This window comes from Corvus kubaryi, unplaced genomic scaffold (assembly GCF_017639235.1).
Source record: "Corvus kubaryi isolate FWS band 111438036 unplaced genomic scaffold, C.kubaryi_AGA036_p1.0 37272, whole genome shotgun sequence".
Taxonomy (NCBI): Eukaryota; Metazoa; Chordata; class Aves; order Passeriformes; family Corvidae; genus Corvus; species Corvus kubaryi.
The window spans coordinates 2063720-2082108 of record NW_024581084.1 but is presented as its reverse complement, the minus strand read 5'-3'; the positions used below and the strand labels follow the sequence as shown (position 1 = coordinate 2082108).

The window sequence follows — 18389 nt, the reverse complement described above, 5'->3', positions numbered from 1 at the left end:
TGAAACCTGTGATTTGTTTTAATTTATTTCTTTTAGAAGTAGCCCCGCAGCCTGGGCTCTCCCTGTCCTCCAGATATCTCTGGTTCCCCGCCAGCTCCTGGGAGAGAGCCAAGTGTGTCATGTCCCCACCTTTCCCTTGCCTTGGGCCTTGGGGACAGGGACAGCCCCTCCTGCCATGCCGGGGGCCAGACGGGACTTGGCGCATCCTCAGAGCCCCAGTGCCCAGGGCACTGCTCCGTGCTGGGGGTGGCAGGAGAGGAGAGAGACGGCGAGGATGGACCCAGGTCTGTGCCCCCTGTCCCACGCCCCTGGAGGGGTCCCTGTGCCAGGGTGGGGGCTTTCCATGGGCGCTGCAGAAGCCATGCTCCAGGTGGGATCATGGAATCAGGGAATGGTTTGGGTTGGAAGGGACATTAAACGCCACCATGTTCCAGGCTGGAGAGCCAGCTGTCCTGGGAGAGGCCGGGATGGCTGCAGCCCATCGGGGTGGTGGTTTCAGCGGGTTGGGGGAGCCCATTCCCTGCACTGCTGGCCCGGAGAGGGCTCCAGCTGGGAAAGGTGGGAGGCTGCACAGAGAACCTGCCACAGCAGGCTCCCACCTGTGCCCAGCTCGTGCCGGTGCCCACCTGGGCACCCCTGGGTGCTGAGGTGACAGCGGGGAGCGGGCAGAGCATCCTGCCAGGGTTCACTGGGTAACTGCTCAGCCCCGGGTGAACGGTGTGGGGAAGGGGCCGAACCCCCCGGCTGTGGGTGGGGGTTACTGGGGAGGTTTCTGGCAGCAGCCAGCGCTGGGCCTGGGGCTGGAGGGATTTGGGGGGAGGCCGTGGCGGCAGCGCTTTGTTCTGGCACCCTGGGGTGTCCGGACAGTGATCCCCAACACTGGGGCTCAGGGAGAGCTCCCCGCTGGCTCGGCAGCGTCGGCAGACAAAGCTGGCAGGCGCTGGCAGCAGGAGGAGGGGATGGGGCTGCCGGGAGCTCGGGCGCTTCTCCCTGCCCTGCTTTTCAAAGTGCTTTTCAAGCCTTTTCTTTTTTTTCTTCTCTGCTTTCAAAAGCTGCTGAGAAGCAGCGAAAGGAGCCGGCGATGGCTGAGGAAGGGCGGCAGCGATCCGTGCTCCGGAGCCGCCCCGCACTCCGACCTCTCCTGCCCGGGGCCGGCTGCAGCCGCGGGGCTCTGCGCGGCGGAGGGGGCCCGTCTCTCCCAGGCAGTTTTTCAAGCTGAGTGGGTGCCTGCTCTTCCCAGCCGGAGCCAGGCCAGCCCGCGGGAGCCTTCCCGGCGGCTCCCACCAGCCGGGTGATGCTAATCCCTCCCGACTGCGCTGTCTCAGCCATCTCCACGCTCCCATGACGGCGTCAGGTGAGGCGAGCAGCGCTGCACCGGTGTCCCACCAGCCTCCCAATACACACTGTGTCTCCACGTGAGTGGCTCGAGCTGCCTCTGGGGGCTGGGGCAAACTCTCCTCCTCTTCCTCACCCACTGTTGCATCCAGCAGTGGCTCCCAGGGGCCCCCTGCTCAGCTGCGGGCCCAGGGCTTTGCCTCTGGCCTCAGTTTCCCTGTATGGAAAGTAAAAGTTGCCAATAAAATGGCCTATGGAAACGGCCCTGGAGGAAGGAGCACAGCCCAGGATGGAGACAGGCATGAGCGGGAGGGTGCTGGACACCCGGGCTGGGGGCAGAGGCTGTGCCCTGGGTGCCAACCGCGGCATCTCTGCCGTGCCACGCTGGCCCTCACCGCCCGCCAGAGTGCCAGCTCCGCGGTCACAGCACTTCCCTTCCCGTGGAGGGAAGCGTCAGCCCCAGATGAGCCATCCCAGAGCCCGGTGCTGCCCACCCAGTGGGCCCCGGGGTCGGGAACTGGAGCTCCTTGCACCAGCGACGTGAGAAACCTCCGGACCTCACAGTGTCGTGTCCCAGTACCTCAAGAGCTGCATGACCAGAGCATCCCAGCACCCCACCCACCACACCCCCCTGCCTCCCTCCCCAGAGACGCCAGATGCTCCAGAATAGCCAAGAAACGCTGCATTAGGCAGGTTCGGGATAATCTCGGCTCTCCCGCCCCTTTTCTCCCACAAAGGTCTTGTCTTAATCCCCGCGAGCGAGCGGCTGTGCAGCCCAGCACTCTCCCTTTCAGCCCAGTGTCAGTGGGGCTGGGATGATCATGGAATTCACTGCCAGGGCCGGGGGGCCGGGGTGGCCATGGATCCATCCCTGGGGCCGTGGAGCCCCGCACCAGCACCAGCTCTGGAGCTCTGCGGTGGCCACAGAGCCCCTGCCATCGCGTCCTGGCCACCGCCCACCCAACCCACCCACGGCCTGGAGGGATCCCACGGCCCCCCAAAAGGGATCGAACAGTGGGACTGGCTGGGGACAGGGAGATGGGGACAGTGGAGGGAGGTGGGTGCAGCCTCGCGGGTGTCACGGTCACGGGTGGAACGGGGACATCGCTGCTGCCCTGGGGCTGAAGCCGCGTCCTTCTGGCATCTCCGTGAGTTCTTAATTCCCCGTAATTAATTAGAGTCGGTCACCCACCGTCACCTCAGCCCCGCCGCTCTGCCAGGGGTGCGGCCAGCTCCTCGCTCTGCCTCCGGGGACCCCACTCGTGAGCCCCGGCGGGAAGGGACCTGTGAACCGCCGCTCCCGCCGCTCCCTTCGTCCCCCCGGGAGGTGCCGAGCCCCCGCTCATGACCCCGCTCATGTCCCCCCCTCCCTTGGGACCCCCGGGCGGGGCCGTGCCGGGGACAAGGATCCCCCCCCCCCCCCGGGTTTGAATGGAGGGCGTGGGACCGCCCCGTGACGTGGCGCTGTGCCATTGGCCCGGGCGGGGCGATGATGTCATCGCCGGGGGGGGCGGGGGGCGCTCCGTTCCGGCGCGGCGCGGCCATGGACCGGCGGCGGCGGGGCCCGGGCGAGCAGGTACCGGGGAGGGGGGGACACCGTGGCTCCGGGGGTCGCGGGGGTCCGGGGACACTCGGCTCCGCTTGGCCAGGTCCGGCCCGGCTCAGTCCGGCGTGGGGGGAGCCCGCGGCGCTCGGCTCGGCTATTGTCCGGCGGGCGGGCGGGGTCCCCGGCGCTGCCGCGCTCCGGTACCGGGCAGAGGGGCGGCCGGGACCCCCGCCTCGTTCCCCGCCGGGCCGTGGGGCCGGTGCGCGGCGCGGGTGGGCGAAGGGGTTAACAGGATGCGGAGCGCTGTTTGCCCAGCGCGGGGCACCGGCCCGGCTCACCCCGCCCCACCGGCGATCGGCGCCCGTTCGCCCGCGGCTCCGCCGAGCCCTGCGCGGGGGTGGCGGTGGCCGGAGCTAGCGGTGGTCGCGGCCGGGGCGGTGGCTGCCCGCGGCCCGTCTCGGGAAGGTGGATCCTCGCCGCGCTGGAGCGGGTCCAGCGGCACCCCGGGGCTGGGCTCCGCCGGGTGCTGAGTCAGAGCTGCCCGAAATCCCCGTCCCGTTCATCTCCCCGGTGGCTCCGGACAGGGCTCGGAGTCCCGGCTGACCGCAGCCTGCCCTCCGTCCTGCTGCCCGTCCCCGGGCGGCACACACCGCTGCCACGGGTGCCCCGGAGAGAAGGACCTGCCCGGCTCTGCCAGCGCTGGGCACGGGACTGGCTCCCAGACCCGCTCCGGTGCCCGTAGAACTGGGGCTCGGTGGGCAGCGACCGCTCGTGGGGCGCTGGACTCGTCCCACGCCGCCCCGGTTTGACCCCGGCAGCAGCGGGAAGTATAGATGTTTCCAAGCGCCGAATCTATGGATCAGGAAGGCTGTTCCAAAGCGAGTTGGGATCTATAGAGCAGGAGAGCTGTTTTAAAGGGATCGTTAATGGGCTGTGGGGGGAAACTGAGGCACAGCGTGCGATCTCTGCACCCAGGGCAGGGCTCGCCCCCGAGCCGGGCACGCAGTAAACAAATCTGTTTTGGACGCAGCTCCCTCGGAAACCGTGGAGCGACTCCAGCTGAGGTTTAGCACCGAGGAGGCTCCGAGTGTTTGGGTCTGGGGTGCAGAGCGAGCCTCAGCTGAGCCCCGATGCCCGGGGCAGCCTCCCGGCTCCGCGCCACGGGCTGAGCGGCCGCGGGGCTCCCTCCCCGGCCCCCAGCGCCAGCCCCGGCGTTGTGCTGACCGTGCCGGTCGCTCCCTTTGTTCGCTGGGTTTTGTGCTGTGCACAAACAGCCGCCCTGGGCCCCCGAGCCGGCCGGCTGCGGGCTGCGGGCCCCCGGCAGGTAGGGAGCCGTGGCCGCGCTGTGGGAAGTCTGCCTGTTTACTTCCCGTCCACCCCAGCGAAACCGCAGGAATCCGGAGCCCGGCGCAGGTCGGGAGGTCTGTTCAGCCCCGGTATCCTGTCGAACCCCGGCCGGCCCCTGTTGCGAGAGAGACAGAGCCAGGGCCAGCGAGGAGATAACCTTTCCCCCCGGAAAAGTCCCCTCCTGGCCCTGCAGAGCCGCGGGCTGGTTCGTGGCCCCAGAGCTGGAGGATTTATGGTCCTGTGCGTGTTCTGGCGTGTCCTGCCAATAGTTCCTTGCTGAACTCTGGCTACCTCCTGGCTGGTGGCAGTCCCTCGGGGAGCGCTTCTCTGCTTTTGGCACTGACGGTGAGTTCCCAGCCTGGTGCTGCTCCGTGTGCCGAGAGCCCTGGCGAGAGCCAAGCTTCTCCTCCCGCCCCGTATGCCATCATCTCTCCATTCCCCGGCTCTGATGCTCGCTGGCAGTGGCTTTTCCACTTCCAGAGGCTGCTCTGTGCATCCCACGGTTGCGCTGCAGCGGGGTGGCGATGCCAGGGACAGGACCAGACCTGTCACCGCGCCGGGGTGGAGGCGGTCACCGGGGCGCCGGGGCTGCCCGCACCGACAGGACCGTCTGCCCCCAGGCCCTGGGAAGACTCGCTGGGGAGCCCGACGGAGGGTGTGACAGCGGCTGATCCCCTCCTGGGCCGGCGGTGGCAGGGTGTGATCCATGCCCTGTCTCCAGCTGCTGTCTGCCAGGCTCCGACATCAAAGGATGAAAGGATCCCCGAGGGACAGCGCACCCAAAAGTGGGGCTGAGCAGGCGGGGTGGCCTCCCTGTCCCGTGTGCGGGTTCTCCCTGACCCTGGGCAGCGTGGGGGACCCGACCAGTCCAGCACAGCCCCTGTCCCAGCGCCCGACAGGGCGGGGAGAGCATCCTCTGATCTCGGGGTGCTGCCTGGGGGGCTCTGCATGGCGAAGCCGGGGAGCTTGTTTGGAGCCGGCTGGGCCAGCCAGGATGCTTTCCCAGTTTGGCTTTCCCAGTTTAGCTTTCCCAGCCTGTGAGCGGGAAGAGCTGGGGGCAGGATGCACGGGAATGTGGCTGGACTTGGCGTTTCTCCTGTGTGCACTCGTTCGCTGGCCTCCTTCTTTGAGCCACTTTCCCTCTGGTCCCCACGGGTGACTGATGCTGAGCGGGATGAGATGAGAAGGATTGGGGCAGGGGGTCTCGTGGGAAGCCTGCACCATCAGGGCACGTGGGCCTGGCCAGGGCTGTCCCAGTTCTGTGCTGGCTGTGCTGTCCTACAAGCAGACATTCACTTACAGGGACAGTCATGTCCCTGGGCCCCTCAGGTTCTCACTCCTCGGAGCTTGTGATCCCAAGGGGCTCAGAGGGCAGGTGGGAAGCAGCACAGGGCTGTCAGTACAAGTTACCCCTCTTGTCCTCGACCCGTGTGTGCAGGTCCTGTCCCCTCCCCTTGTCCCAAAGCCCTGCTGGGGCTTGGCTCTGCTCTGGGCTCGCTGCCCTGGGATGGTGCCTGCGAAGTCTCTCGGGTTACCAGCAGCTTCCCCTGGTAGGTGGCTGGAAAGGCAGCACCAGCGATGCCTCCCTGGCCTGGTTTCCTTTGTGAAAGCGCCAGCAGTGGGAATGTCACAGGATCTGCTCTCCCCGAGCAAAAGGAGGAGAAAAGGGCTCTGTGTCCAGCTCCCCTGGGCTGGGCTGTGTGGGTAGCAGTGTCCATCTGCGCTGCCGTTGCCTCTCGGGGCGAGCTGGGAGCGAAACATCGAGGAATGGGGGGAGATTTTGGCTGCTGTGCAGAGGCTCGTGGGCTGCAGCGTTCAGGGGAGGGGGACACGGTGCTGGTTTGGAGGCTGTGACGGTGATGGAGCATTGCTGGCCCGGCCGGTCCCGCTCCAACCTCCTGGTGGCCCCTTTGCTGCGGCTTGCAAAGTATCTCACAAATGCTGAACTTGGCCCCGAAATCTAAATACAAGGGAGGGACAGTCCCCAGATGGCCTAAATCAGCAGCACGGTTGCCTGGCCCAGCTGGGGAGCTCGCCGGGAGTGTTTGTTTTATGGAAAACCAAAGGCTGGAGGAATGCTGGCCTGGAAGGAGACGTTGGAAAGGGGAAGCGTTTGTGCCATGCACACGCGCCTGGCCGGGCGTGCGGGAGATCCCGGACAGGGAGCAGGGTCCAGCGAGCTGCTCATCTGCGCTGGGACTGGCTGAGGGTGGAAGGAATTCCCCCGGCTCCTGGTTTGAGGTGCGGGGAAGCGGGTGTGGCTCCTTGCTGGCTTCCCCCGGCTGCTGGGAATGGACTGGGGGCTCCTCCAGCCGGCCCCCCCATGTGCCATCATCGCCCTGGGTGGCCGTCCTGCCGAGGGGGCTCAGGCTGTGCCTCGCTGGGGTGGTGGGATCCTGCACGGGGCTGGACAGGGAGCGTGGCCGTGTGCCAGCGGTGCCGTGCCACGGGGCACTCCTGCCCTGGCCGGGCCCATGCGGGACCCGTGCACGGCAGGGTTGGGCAGCGGGACTTTGCCCCAGCGCGGGGCCAGAGTCCATCCTGCCCGGACACAGCCTGCCTGAGGTCCTGCTGCTCCTGTGGGGACAGCGGGGTGTCTCAGGGTGGGTGTGGGGGGGCAAGGGGGGGTGGACCCCTGGGCTCGCTTTCAGCTGCACCCTGGGGCCGGGTGGGCACCGGGCGGGACGTGGCCCCCGCCCCGAGGCTCGCTCCGAGGACACACGTCCGGCCCTTCCCGTGCGTGTCACGGGGCGCAGTGTCGCCGGCGGTGCCCGGAGGGAGGAAGAGGGCGGCCACGAGCCCTTCCTCCCCGGCAGCCTCTGCCGGGACCACCTGGGGCTGCCTGGCGCCACGGGATGCAGGGACACGGTCGCTGTCCTTGTCCCCTCCTGCGTGGCTACGGGCGCTGGGCTGGACAGGTCGGCTGGTGGCCCCGAGGTGGCCGAGGGAAGGAGTGAAGTGCCCCTTCACATTCTGGTCAGCCGGAGCCCTCGTCATTTCTGTCACCTCTGAGTCACAGTGGTGACGATGAGGTGGCCGGGGAGGGTGGGGATGGCCACGCGTGGGCTCAGTTCCAAGCAGCAGCACGGAGGGTTCTGGGGGGCTCCAGGGCAGCAGCAAAGCTGTGTCCCCACGTCCCCGTCCTGCCAAGCATGAAGGGGTCCCCATCCTGGTCCCCCCGTCCCCCTGCTCGGCTGGCGGTGCCTCCCGGGGGCTCTAGGCCCTCCTCACACACTTCCTGCCGTCTGTTTCCAATTCCTCCTGGCGTCTGCTCCTCCCTGCTTTCTTCCAATTAAAAAAAAAAAAATCCCAGGCATCTTCTCAGCGTGCAGCTCACAGGGGCTGGAGCTGCTGTGCCCCTCTCCAGCGGGCTGGGGCTGCATGAGGAGGGGACAGAGGGTGCCCACGGTGCCCTGCATCTCTTTTGGTGCCCATTCATGTGGGGCACAGGGTCAGGGATCATCCTGAGGGATTTCTGTGCCCAGGTCTTTCTCCTGAGGTTCTCTCTGCTCCAGGGATGAGTCGGGGACCCGCTTGTTCAGGGGGTGTGGGGAGCTCAGGGGGGGTCTGAGGATGTGTCCGGTGTGGAAGGATGCCCTGCATGGGGGCAGTTCCCGGGAGAACCAAGCAGCTGGTGGGCACAGTTTGCAGCTTGGTGGGATGAAATCTGGTGCCCTCCCATGTCCTCGAAGCCTGACCATGTCCCTCCCTCCTCTCCCCTAGGAGTGAACCATCCGTGACGCCGGTGAGGTGCTGGCCGTGGAGCCCCAGCTGTGAGCGCCAGGCACGGGACCCAGCGTGGCACAGCCTCCCCTGGCCACCACCATGCCGATCCTCAAGCAACTCGTGTCCAACTCTGCCCACTCCAAGCGCCGCTCGCGGGCCGACCTGACGGCCGAGATGATCAGCGCGCCCCTGGGGGACTTCCGCCACACCATGCACGTGGGGCGCGCCGGGGACGCTTTCGGGGACACCTCCTTCCTCACCAGCAAGGCCGGGGAGCCGGTGCCGGACGTGGGAGAGGAGCCGGGCGCCTCCAAGCCCAGCCTGCTGTCCCGCCGCTTCCGCAGCAGCAAGCGCTCGCAGTCGGTGACGCGCGGGGACCGGCGCGACATGCTGGGCTCGCTGCGGGACTCGGCGCTCTTCGTCAAGAACGCCGTGTCCCTGCCCCAGCTCAACGAGAAGGACGTGGACAGGAGCGCGGGGCAGCTGCCCAAGAGCCTCTCTTCCAGCCCCGTGAAGAAGCTGCCTGAGGAGATGAGCCCCGAAGAGCAGCAGCGCCCGAACGGGGCGGCCGCGGGGCCGCTGAGCCCCGGCTTGGACGAGCGCGACTTCGGGGACATCACGGACCTGCCCGTGGTGGTGGCCAAGAGCGGGGCAGGCTTGAAGCACGCCGAGTCCATCATGTCCTTCCACATCGACCTGGGGCCCTCCATGCTCGGAGACGTGCTGAGCATCATGGATAAGGATCAGTGGGAGCAGGACGAAGACCCCGATGTGGAGGAGAGCCGCGAGGAGGAGGAGGGGGAGCCCGCCCCGCCTGGTTCCCCACTGGTGGCCGTGGCGGCCCCGCCGAGCCAGAGCCCGGCCCACGGCGCCGGTGGCCGCAGCCCCAGGGACAGCAGTCCGGCGTCCAGCTGCACCTCGGGGCCCAAGGAGCGCAGCCCCGTCCCCAGGCCACCGAGCCAGCGGGGGGGGCCCCTGAAACGCCCCGACAAGGAGTTCTCGTTTGCTGATGAAGACGATGACGAGATCCGGGTATAAAGGCGGGCGGCCGAGCCGAGGGCCTGGTTCTCACTGCGGTTGCTTGGACACAGGGCTGAACACCCCAACGGGTGGCACTGGGGAACACTCGACTCCTGCCTCGTTCCCTCTCTGTGCTGCAGCAGGACAGCGCTCTGCTCCCGGGGCCAGGGGCGTTCCTGCCGTCTGTCAGACCCCAGAGAGCTCCAGCACTTCCTGGGAGGGGAAGGCAGACTCGATTTCGGTTCTTTCTGTTGGACTTTGGATATTAGCTCCTTTCTCCTGCCCCCTGCCCATGTAAAGCGATTTAGGATCTGACAAGACGAGCCTTTGGAGTTTTAGCCCCTTTAGTAATATATATATATTTTCCGCCGTACAGTTTTTACTGTTTTCTGATTTGTACTCACCTTTCTCTACTCTCTTTTGGTTTTAACTGAGGGAAGATTTCCTGTGAGGAAGAACTTGGCTCTGGAGCTCAGAGGTGGCCTGGGACTATGGGCAGCTCCAGCTTCCTGGGTTTCTTGGGGGCTTTCTGCAGACCAAGAGCCTCCCAGTGGCGTGGTGGCTGCTCGCTCCCCATCCCTCGGATGGATGGATGGATCCATCCCAGATGCTTGACCCTCTAACCAGCCCGGGGGTCGCGGGGATGCTCCCAGCCAGCTCCAGGGATGCTGATGGAAGTGTGGGTCTGTCTCCTGTGGGAGGAGCACCTGGAAGCCACCGGAGCCAGGGAATTCCGGTGTCCCGGTGGGGCCGGGCGGTGCTGGGAGCAGGCAGCTGGGACAGGAGGTTTTATACTGTGTATGTACAAATGCAAGGAATAAAAGGAAATGGTAGTGACCGCAGTGGCCTGGGTTCCTGAGGGGTGACACGAGGGGGGGACCTGCTGCCCAAGCAGGACCAGTGTCCCCGTGCTGCCGCCAGTCCCAGCCCCGTCCTGCTGCCTCCACCTTCACTGCCCATCCCTGGCCGTGCTGCTGGCTGCAGTTTGGGCACCTGCCGTGGCCGAGCTTTCTCTGCCCGTGGCCTGAGGAAGTGGGAGAGCTCCTGCTGGCCGGATCTGGCTCCAGGCTGGGACCCTCGGGCCAGGCGGCTCCTGCCAAGGGACGGCTCTGCCAACGCTCCCCTCTCCTCCCCCAGCCCTGCTCCTGGCCAGCCGGGGAGGAGGGGACGGTGCTGGGGGGGCAGGACTGGCTGTCCCTGCTCCCACGGGCTGGGGGCCAAGGGGTGCCCTGGGGGTTCCTGGCCCCGTGGGGCTGCCGTGGCCCTGGATGATCCCGGCATAGCGAACAGGGCAGGTCACTCCCATCCCACAGCCAGCTTCCCACAGCTCGGCCACTGGTGAAATGGGGCTCTGCCAGTGCTGGGAATGACTTCCCTCTCCAGCCCCTTGGATGGAGCTGGGCTGAGATGGGGCAAAGCGCCAGGAACAGCCCCACAGCCCTTCCCTGAGCAGGTGGAGAGCATGGAGCTCTGGCCAGGCTCTCCTCTCTGGAGAGGGAATGATTTATCCCCTTCAACATCTCCCTGCCCTGGGAGGGGCTGGATGCCCCTGTCCTCCCAAATGGATCTCCCTGGTGAAGCCAGGGGAGCAGGCAAATGCTGTGCCACAGTGGGGACACAATGGGGTCCTGTCCTGTCACCCCAGGCAGGGGACATTGGGCCATTGTCTGGGACAGGGAGAACAACAGCAGCTGCAGCTGGAGGCTCTGAGCTCACCAGGCTGCCTCTGCCCCGGTCACCGTGCCCCCCTGCCCTCTGCCAGGGTCCCATGTCCCACCCCCTGAGCCAGTGGCCCTGGTCGCTGTCACCTGGGAGGTCGCCAGGCTGCTGGGGGACACCTGGCTCCTCTTGTCCCTTAGGGGTGCCCTGGCACAAAGCAGCGAGGCTCGGTCCCTGGGGTTTGCCCGCCTCGTTCCCCGGGGCTGTGGGGTGGGGAGAAGCCTGGGGTGACCCTTCACGGGCCGCCTGCCACTGTCACTCGGCCGTCCTGATCTTTGTGACGCCTGTCGGCTCCAGGCTCGGGCTCAGCAGCGCCGCGGTGCCGCGAGGTGATGGGGCAGAAAGCGTGTGTGGGGCTGCTGAGCACAGCCGGGACACGGCCCCGCCGCACGGGACAGGGGGTGGCCCTGGGACACCGGGAGGGAGCGAGGACAGGGACAGTCCCACGGGTCCTGGGCTAGTGGGCAGTGACACCAGCACCGCCAGTGCCCGGCCAGTGCCGGCTGCAGGGAGCGAGGCTGCACCCCCAGCCTCCCAAACCCCTCGGTGGGCACAGTGACATCGTGTCACATCCCCGGGGTGGCACCTGCGATGTCCTGCACGGCTGCCGGCTGGGCGGTGGGTGCCCAGCACCCTGCAGCACCCACGGGCAGCGCTCTGGCAGCACTGGTCCAGTGGTTTGATCCCAAGTGACAGAATGGGAGCAGGGCTCCATCGGCCGTGTCAGCCCACGGCGCCCCGGGCGCTGAGCGTGGCCACGGGAGCCGCGTGACGGAGCAGGGGTGGAGCACTGGGATAAATCCAGGGGCTCTGGGGCTGCTCCAGGTGGGCTCCGGGAAGCCTGTGGAACCCTGGCCATGCCTGGAATGTGCTACTGGAGCCTGGCACCTGGGAAAGCCCAAAAGCAGGGATGGAAGAGGCTTCTGGGCAGCCCAGTGGAAGTGTCCCTGCCTGCAGATGGAACGAGATGGGCTTTAAGGACCCTTCCAGCAGAAACCATTCCATGCTTCCATGATTTATTGGGATGCAAGTTGTGACCCCTTCCAGGAGCTCAGGGATGTGGGTCTGTCCTGCCAGGCACTGGAGAGCAGGCCTGGGGTGGTGCTGCTGTGCACTGAGCGATGCTCACAGCACCCAGAGCATGCCAAAACACACCCAGGATCCATCCTGTGCTGTTGGAACGCTCAATCCCATCACTCCAACCATATTTGGCTCCATTTAAGGCCTCGAAGTGAGGGGTTAACCCAGCTCCCAGGCAGCCCCAGCCGCTTTTTCTGGAGGAGAAGCAGATGTGGGAGCGGGGAGGCTGAGGGGGGCTGGCTGGGCCCGGGGCTGAGCTCCCCAGCTGCGGCACCAGGCAATCGTGGCTGCAAATTGGGATCAGATGTGGGCAACTTCCCTCTCTAAATGCAGCACGCCGGGGCTGCCGGGCTGGTTTAGCTCTGCCGGGGGAGGAGGAGGAATAGGAGGGTGTTGGTGGGCTGTTTTGGGTGTTGGTGGGCTCTAGGGTGACTGCGGGGACCTCCAGAGTGTGGTGCTCCCTTGGGAGAGCTGTGTTTTCCTTGGGGAGTGTCCCTGCAAGCCCTGGGAGCTGCTTCCCTGCCTCTTTCTCTGCCTGTGCCAGGCTGGAGCGGGCTCTTCCCGGAGCAGGGATGATGCAGGAGCTGGTGGCTGGTGTGGAGAGGATCAGGTTTGACTCGGAGGCTGACGTGGAGCAGCAGCGAGGAGCTCGGCCCCTGCCCTTCCCGGGGGTGGACAGTAAGCTGGGGACAGCGTTGCGGGGGCTTTTGGGGTTCTTCTCTTGCTGCCCTCGCACAACACCCGGGTGGTTTTTGTCCTGGCTCCGGGCGTTGTCCCCTCAGGGGTGCAGCCGGCGAAGCTGTCGGGGGGGCTGCCAGGGTCCCCCGTGTCCCCGTGGTGCCAGCAGCGGCGGTGGCAGCTCTCTGCCCCCCGGGGCTGTGGGTGCAGTGGGGACAGGCTGGCTGTGACAGGGCTGTCCCAGGCGTGCAGGGCCGCCCCCGGCACGGCGGGGCCAAGCCCGCGGTGTGCAAGCATTGGCTGCGAGGGCTCTGCAAGAGGGGCGACGGCTGCGACTTCCTGCACGACTACGACGCCACCAGGATGCCCGAGTGCTATTTCTACTCCAAGTTCGGTGGGTGCGGGGCTGGGCATCCCACGGAACCTCTTCCCACCCCTCCCCGAGCCTCTCCCGTCCCAGCGCTCGCGTCCCTCGGGCCTGGCCTCGAGCAAGCGGCTGATGCCACCTCCTGACTGCGGGAAGAAGTGCCACTGTCACGCAGCCGGGGTCACCGTCCTCCCCCCCAGCCAAACCTGGGTGTTCCCAGGGCACCCCAATTCCTTCCATGCAGCCCATCCTTGAACCATTCCCGCCGCGTTTGGCTCGAAGGAGCATTGTCCCAAATGTCCCACCCCTTCTCCCGCAGGTGAGTGCAGCAACCAGGACTGTCCCTTCCTGCACGCCGGTGCCACCGCCAGCGCCGTGGGCTGTCCCTGGTACGACCGTGGCTTCTGCAGGCACGGTGAGCTGGGCCAGGGCTGGGTGGGCAGGGGGTGCCCGGTGGGGATTTGGGCTCGGGGCTGCGGGGAAAGCGGAGCTCCCACAGCCCCGCTGCGAGGCCGTGTCCCTGTGAGTGTCCCCTCTGCCTGGCAGGTCCCCTGTGCAAGTACAAGCACACGAGGAGGGTGATGTGTGCCAACTACCTGGTGGGCTTCTGCCCGGAGGGACCCAAGTGCAAATTCGTGCAGTACGTACTGGGCAGGCTGGGAATGGGGCTGGGGGGGAAAATCCCCTCTCTGAGGCGGCTGTGGCCCTTGCAGGGTCAGGGACAAGGACCTGAAGGGTCTGAATTAAGCAACCCCCACACCCAAGCTGTGCTGGTGACCTCAGGGTCAGCGGTGGGTGGGCAGGGGACAGCCCTGGTCCCCATGGAGGTGCCTGTACCAGCTCCAGGATGTCCCTGAGGGGCTCAGGAGGATCTGGGGACAGCACAGGGAGTAACTGCCCGTCCTCTGTGTCCCCTCCAGCCTCAAGGCCGGGCTGATGGTGAGCAGCACAGACCCGTCCAAGGTGAAGCTGTTTTCCCTGTGCCCGTGGGGGTGATGCCCCAGCTGCTCCCAGCTCCTGTGGGGCAGCAGCTGCCAACTGCCCCTCCTGCCCCGTTTCCCCCAGGAAGCTGGATGTCCATGGGGGCTGGTACAGCGGGATCTGGCTGCTGCAGAGGAGAGGGGAGGTGAGGACGTGCCACCCAAGGAGCCACCTCCACATGTCACCCAGCACCTGGCAGCTCATCTGTGGGACACCAGTGGGTGTCCCCCGAGCCCGCAGAGCCTGCTGGAAGGAGGCACCTGCTCCAAGGTGAGAGATTTTTGGGAATGGGAGGGCTGGGAGCAGCGGCCTCACCTTGGAGGGAGGGTGAGGGGCAGCAGGTGCTGTGGGGATTCCCGCAGTGCTCCCAAAACAGCCTCCTGGACTGGAAATGTCCTTTCCCTGTGTTATTTGGCCATGTTCCCCCAGAGCTGGGGTGGGAACCAGCAGGGAAGGAGGGATGTTCTGGGACTGAAACAACCTGACTGCCGGGTTTGAGTGATAATAACCAACGGGAGAACCCTAGGAGCAACAAACCCCTCTGGGTCAGAGGTTTGGTGTGGTTGGAGATCTGGGGGTGCTGTTTCCATGATCCCACTCCACTGGAAATGGGATCAAAACGAATGTGTGGGAATGTGGCAGCGGCTGATGCAGCCCAAACCCATTCCCTGTGTCCCCAGAGAGGATCAGCCAGTCCGTGCCGGTGAGAGCGGGAGGACTCCGCTGGAAATGCTGCTGGGGAAGTGACTGCAGTGCTCCCACACGGACCAGGGAAGGAGGACACCACACAACACGACGGAGACGGAACCGGGGCAGCGGCTGGACTAGAGAAGCCAGCGGGGTTTGCCCAGCACCAGCTCACAGGCTGCACAGAAATCACTCCATACAATGGGAATCGGGACTTCCCACGGCTGGCTGCTGGCTGTGGGCAGGCTGGGACAGCAGCAGCAGCATTCCCAGGGTGTGAACGGGGGCAGGACTGGCTGGTGCCAGGATCCTGGGCACAGGGGTGAGGGTGTGCTCATCCCTTGGGAAGGGGGCACAAAGCACCATGTTTGAGATCACAACCCAAGCAGGAAAGGAAAACCCACACAGGTTTTTATTGCTGGTGAGAGAGTTTTTGGTGCAACACCTCTGTCACGGCACTACTGCACTCTGCAGAATAAAGAGCTCAGACTTTTAATTCTTGGCTTTTCTTCCATGCCTGCAACATGACCAACCCTTTCCCAGACACGTCTGGGAATGGCAGGCTCCAACTAGCACTCCTGACTGTCCTGGTTTGTCTGCTGCAGACACGGGTTTGCCCCTTGGGCACAACAGCTTATCCCATGGATTTTTCTTCCCTGGAATTAGGGCGCTGTGGTCTGAGCTGCTGCTCCAGTGCCTTCATACAGGTCCTGGCCAGTCCCACCAGCACCAGGGGTGAGTACAAACTGGGCTGGGCCAGGCACAGCTCTGAATTTAAAGGGAATGGGTGTTGGGGTTGGAGTCCACCCTGCCACAACCCTCAGTGCCCACACTCAGCTACAGCAGAATGACCAAATACTCTCTAATGCCAGCTCAGGACAAGGCGCTGTCCCATGTCCCAGTCAAGGGATGTGGGACTCTGCAGCCTCCAGGAGCTCTGCTGCCCACACAGATCTCTCAGGGTGGCTCTAAGGCTTTCTTACCTCACTACTAAAAGCTGCCTGACCCACGGAGGAGTGAGCACAGGCTGGCCCTGTCACCTCTCTGCTACACGAGGGGACCTGCAAAGCAGCCCCTCCTCAGCTCCAGCCCCAACCAGGCCTCTGCTGCTGGGAATTCCTGCTGGGATACCGGTCCTGGGTGCTTCTGCTGCCTCCCAAGGAGCCGTGGCTGTTCCTTGGGTGCTGCTCCAGCTCCTTCAGTGGTATTTTCGCCAGCGGTGCTGCTCTGGAAAAACAGGGAGAAAACCATTCCAGTGAAGCACAGGGATCTGTTTGAGGGCTCCAGCTGGGATGAGGAGCCCAACTGCAGCTTCTCTGTTTATGTGCTGCAAGGGGCAACCACCCAAACATCAGCAAATCCCTTGTCATTTGTCAGGGAATCCAGGGAACAGGAGCTCCTGTTGGAACATCTCCTCCCTCTGCTTTGAGCAGGCTTTTCAAAGGGCTCCTGACAATCCTGGAGCTCTCCAGGGAGGAGCTGTGAGTCAGCAGCTGTTATCAGCACTTTTATTAACCAAATTCCTCTGCCCACCTAGAGAATCCTGCTCTCTCAGCTCTGGGATTAGGCTTAAATGGGGGGAGTATTTAAATTATTCCAGAGCTTTAATTAACTAAAGCTAAATAGACTTTCCAAGTGCTGCAAAAGGAAGAACTCCTGAAACAGAAGACCCCAAGGAAGTCTTACTGAGGTGCTGATAGTTCCAGCCATAGCTGAGCAGGCAGTACCCAGCCAGGAGCATGGAGATCCCAGCGGGTCCCCCCTGCCTCACGTGGATGTATTTGGCACAGTAACTGCTCCAGGCTGTTGGGAGAGAAAGGAAAGGGAGAAATCATGGGCTGGTCTTGGGAATTCACTGTTTCCATGCAACTTTCCAAAGCTAAAATGTTGGGGATGTTTGTTTATTCCCAGTTCCAGAGGGCAGGGATGGATGGGATATTGGGAAGGAATTGTTCCCTGGGAGGGTGGGCAGGCCCTGGCACAGGGTGCCCAGAGCAGCTGTGGCTGCCCCTGGATCCCTGGCAGTGCCCAAGGCCAGGCTGGACATTGGGGCTTGGAGCAGCCTGGGACAGGGGGAGGTGTGGGGGTGGCACTGGATCATCTTTATGGTCCCTCCCAACCCAAACCATTCCATCACTCCATGATTTGTGCCTCGTAAAGATCCGGGCTGGACACTTGGACCAATAAAGCACATCAGGGAAGTGGGATGAATCTGCCCCAAAAGCCAGGAATTCTCACCTTTCTGCACTGCTCCCAGCAGCCCCTGGGGAGAGAAGTTGCAGGTGCTGATCCAGGTGTGCAGCTCCCCCAGCCTCACCTCCATCAGGGGCCTCTCCGAGAGGGGACCTGCGGGGTGACAAGTGACAATGCTCACAGCGTGGTGTCCCTGCTCCCTGTGCTGGGTGGGGAGCAGGGAGCTGGGATACGATGTGGAATTTGGGCTTGGAAAAGGAGAGGGAATCAGCTCTCCCACAAAGCCTGGGCTCCACCAGCCCAAACACGCAAGAGCCTGACTCCAGCCTCCATAAAAACATCAACCATTGGCTTTGCAGGCTGGAGGAGGCGCAGTTAAACCTCCTTGGATTCTCCTGGATCCTTTCCTGGGTGAGCGCAGCAGCTCAGCATTCCCTACCCCTCCTCTCCCATTCCCAGCTGCCATTCCAGCAAATCCCAGCACAGAGCCTTTTGTTTACCTTGTTGCCCCTTCGAGAAACCGCCCCTTGGTGTCTCCACTGTGATCCTCACATCCTCTTGGAAACGCTTCCCTGGAAAAATCCTCAGCCCTTCATAATCGGGATACAAGTCTGGAAACCACTCCAAGCCCCTGGCGCCGGCCCTGGTGCTCCTGCCAGAGGCCTGGCATGAACAGGTGGGCTGGATTTTGGGGGCGTGGAGCAGAGCCAGCCCCGGGTCTCTGCCCAGGCTCAGGATGGGCTCGGACACTCCGTCCATCTGCTCCCCGCTGTCCCGCGGCCCCGGCAGGCTGCTGAGCTCATTTTTGGATGTTCCCCGGCCGTGAGCTCCGAACGCCTCCGTCAGTGACAGATGGAGGTTCTTGGGGTGCAAAGCAGACACGGGGGCTTTATGTCCCACCCCAACTTCCAGGTGCACCTGCTCCTCCTCTCCTGCCGTGGGTTTGTCTCTCCCCTCCTGCCGGACGAGGTCACCGGGGCTATTTCTGCTCTCAGGGGGCTCTTGAAGTACCTTTGTTGCCTTTAAACGGCTTTTTTCTCCCTTGGAGCTCCCAGCCCCGTTCCCCACGGCTCCCTGGCTCCGAGTCTCCTTGCGCTTGGATTTTGGAGCAGTTTTGGGGCGCTGCGGGGGGGGAGCAGGACCGGGATCCGTCCCTTGCCCGGGCGCTCCGCGGCCTCCCGCTGCCCCTGCCCCGCTCCCGGGCTCCTTCTCCCGGAGCACCCTGGCACGGTGCTTCCGGATCACCACCTTCAGCCCCTTCTCCAGCTTCCCAGGAACATCCTCCACCTCCTCGGGGTGCAGATCCAGGCTCCTGGCCACGTCCTGCACCGCGGGCTCCGCGCTTCCCTCGCTCCCTCCCGCCGCCGCCGCCTCCCGGGGCTGCCCGGGGCCGGAGCCGCTCCCGGCGGTGGCGACACCCGGACCTCGGGCGGTACCGGGGGACGGGCCGGGACCTGGCGCTGGTGTGGGCCCCGGCAGGCAGCCGGCGGCGGGAGAGGGCTGGGGGCTCGCTGCCGGCGCCGATCCCGGTCCCGGTGCGCTGGCGGGGGCCGGGCGGGGGCTCGTTCCCGGAGGCGGCGGCGATCCCGGTGGCGGCGGCGGGCGCGGCGCGGCCTTGCAGTGCGGGAGGTGGGCGCGGAGCCGCTTGAAGGGCCGGCGGCAGTGCGGGCACAGCTCCGGCCCCGCCGCCATCGCCGCGCGGGCCCCCCC

General features: G+C 65.1%; 4 protein-coding genes across 6 annotated transcripts; 2 read left to right on the top strand and 2 right to left on the bottom strand.

Annotated features, from left to right (window-relative positions):
• On the bottom strand, positions 1 to 2667 carry LOC121663375. The gene is made up of 2 exons (XM_042025534.1): positions 2528 to 2667; positions 1 to 1552 (listed from the first exon to the last, which is right to left on the bottom strand). The coding sequence occupies exon 2, from the start codon at positions 1341 to 1343 to the stop codon at positions 414 to 416; it is 930 nt and encodes a 309-aa protein (XP_041881468.1). The 5' UTR covers positions 1344 to 1552; positions 2528 to 2667; the 3' UTR covers positions 1 to 413.
• A 171-nt stretch (positions 2668 to 2838) lies between these two features.
• On the top strand, positions 2839 to 9812 carry CDC42EP4 (CDC42 effector protein 4). Of its 2 annotated transcripts, none has more exons than XM_042025532.1 (2): positions 2839 to 2911; positions 7952 to 9812. In XM_042025532.1, exon 2 carries the CDS (start codon positions 8054 to 8056, stop codon positions 8990 to 8992), a length of 939 nt encoding a protein of 312 aa, XP_041881466.1. In that variant the 5' UTR covers positions 2839 to 2911; positions 7952 to 8053; the 3' UTR covers positions 8993 to 9812. The 2 variants fall into 2 exon arrangements, with proteins under 2 accessions (XP_041881466.1, XP_041881467.1); XM_042025533.1 differs by lacking the exon at positions 2839 to 2911 and adding an exon at positions 4143 to 4573.
• A 2537-nt stretch (positions 9813 to 12349) lies between these two features.
• Positions 12350 to 14982, top strand: CPSF4L (cleavage and polyadenylation specific factor 4 like; the record flags this gene model as incomplete). Its single annotated transcript, XM_042025529.1, has 6 exons — positions 12350 to 12845; positions 13138 to 13233; positions 13365 to 13458; positions 13739 to 13781; positions 13884 to 14069; positions 14480 to 14982. Coding segments are annotated over 6 exons (942 nt in total), but the record flags the coding sequence as incomplete, so codon positions are not given.
• On the bottom strand, positions 14881 to 18383 carry CUNH17orf80 (chromosome unknown C17orf80 homolog). 2 transcript variants are annotated; one of them, XM_042025524.1, is made up of 4 exons: positions 17180 to 18383; positions 16725 to 16832; positions 16173 to 16289; positions 14881 to 15713 (listed from the first exon to the last, which is right to left on the bottom strand). In XM_042025524.1, the coding sequence occupies exons 1-4, from the start codon at positions 18369 to 18371 to the stop codon at positions 15685 to 15687; spliced, it is 1446 nt and encodes a 481-aa protein (XP_041881458.1). In that variant the 5' UTR covers positions 18372 to 18383; the 3' UTR covers positions 14881 to 15684. The 2 variants fall into 2 exon arrangements, with proteins under 2 accessions (XP_041881458.1, XP_041881459.1); XM_042025525.1 differs by lacking the exon at positions 16173 to 16289.
• Positions 18384 to 18389: the final 6 nt, after the last annotated feature.

Bases quoted from the DNA above. Each gene is read 5' to 3' on its own strand.
- CDC42EP4 (XM_042025532.1), top strand. From the start codon at position 8,054: ATGCCGATCCTCAAGCAACTCGTGTCCAACTCTGCCCACTCCAAGCGC.
- CUNH17orf80 (XM_042025524.1), bottom strand. From the start codon at position 18,371: ATGGCGGCGGGGCCGGAGCTGTGCCCGCACTGCCGCCGGCCCTTCAAG. The intron at 16,833-17,179 runs GTAAACAAAAGG...GTCACCCCGCAG, and splicing joins TTTCTCGAAGGGGCAACAAG to GTCCCCTCTCGGAGAGGCCC. The intron at 16,290-16,724 runs GTGAGAATTCCT...CTCTCCCAACAG, and splicing joins GCTGGGAGCAGTGCAGAAAG to CCTGGAGCAGTTACTGTGCC.
- LOC121663375 (XM_042025534.1), bottom strand. From the start codon at position 1,343: ATGGGAGCGTGGAGATGGCTGAGACAGCGCAGTCGGGAGGGATTAGCA.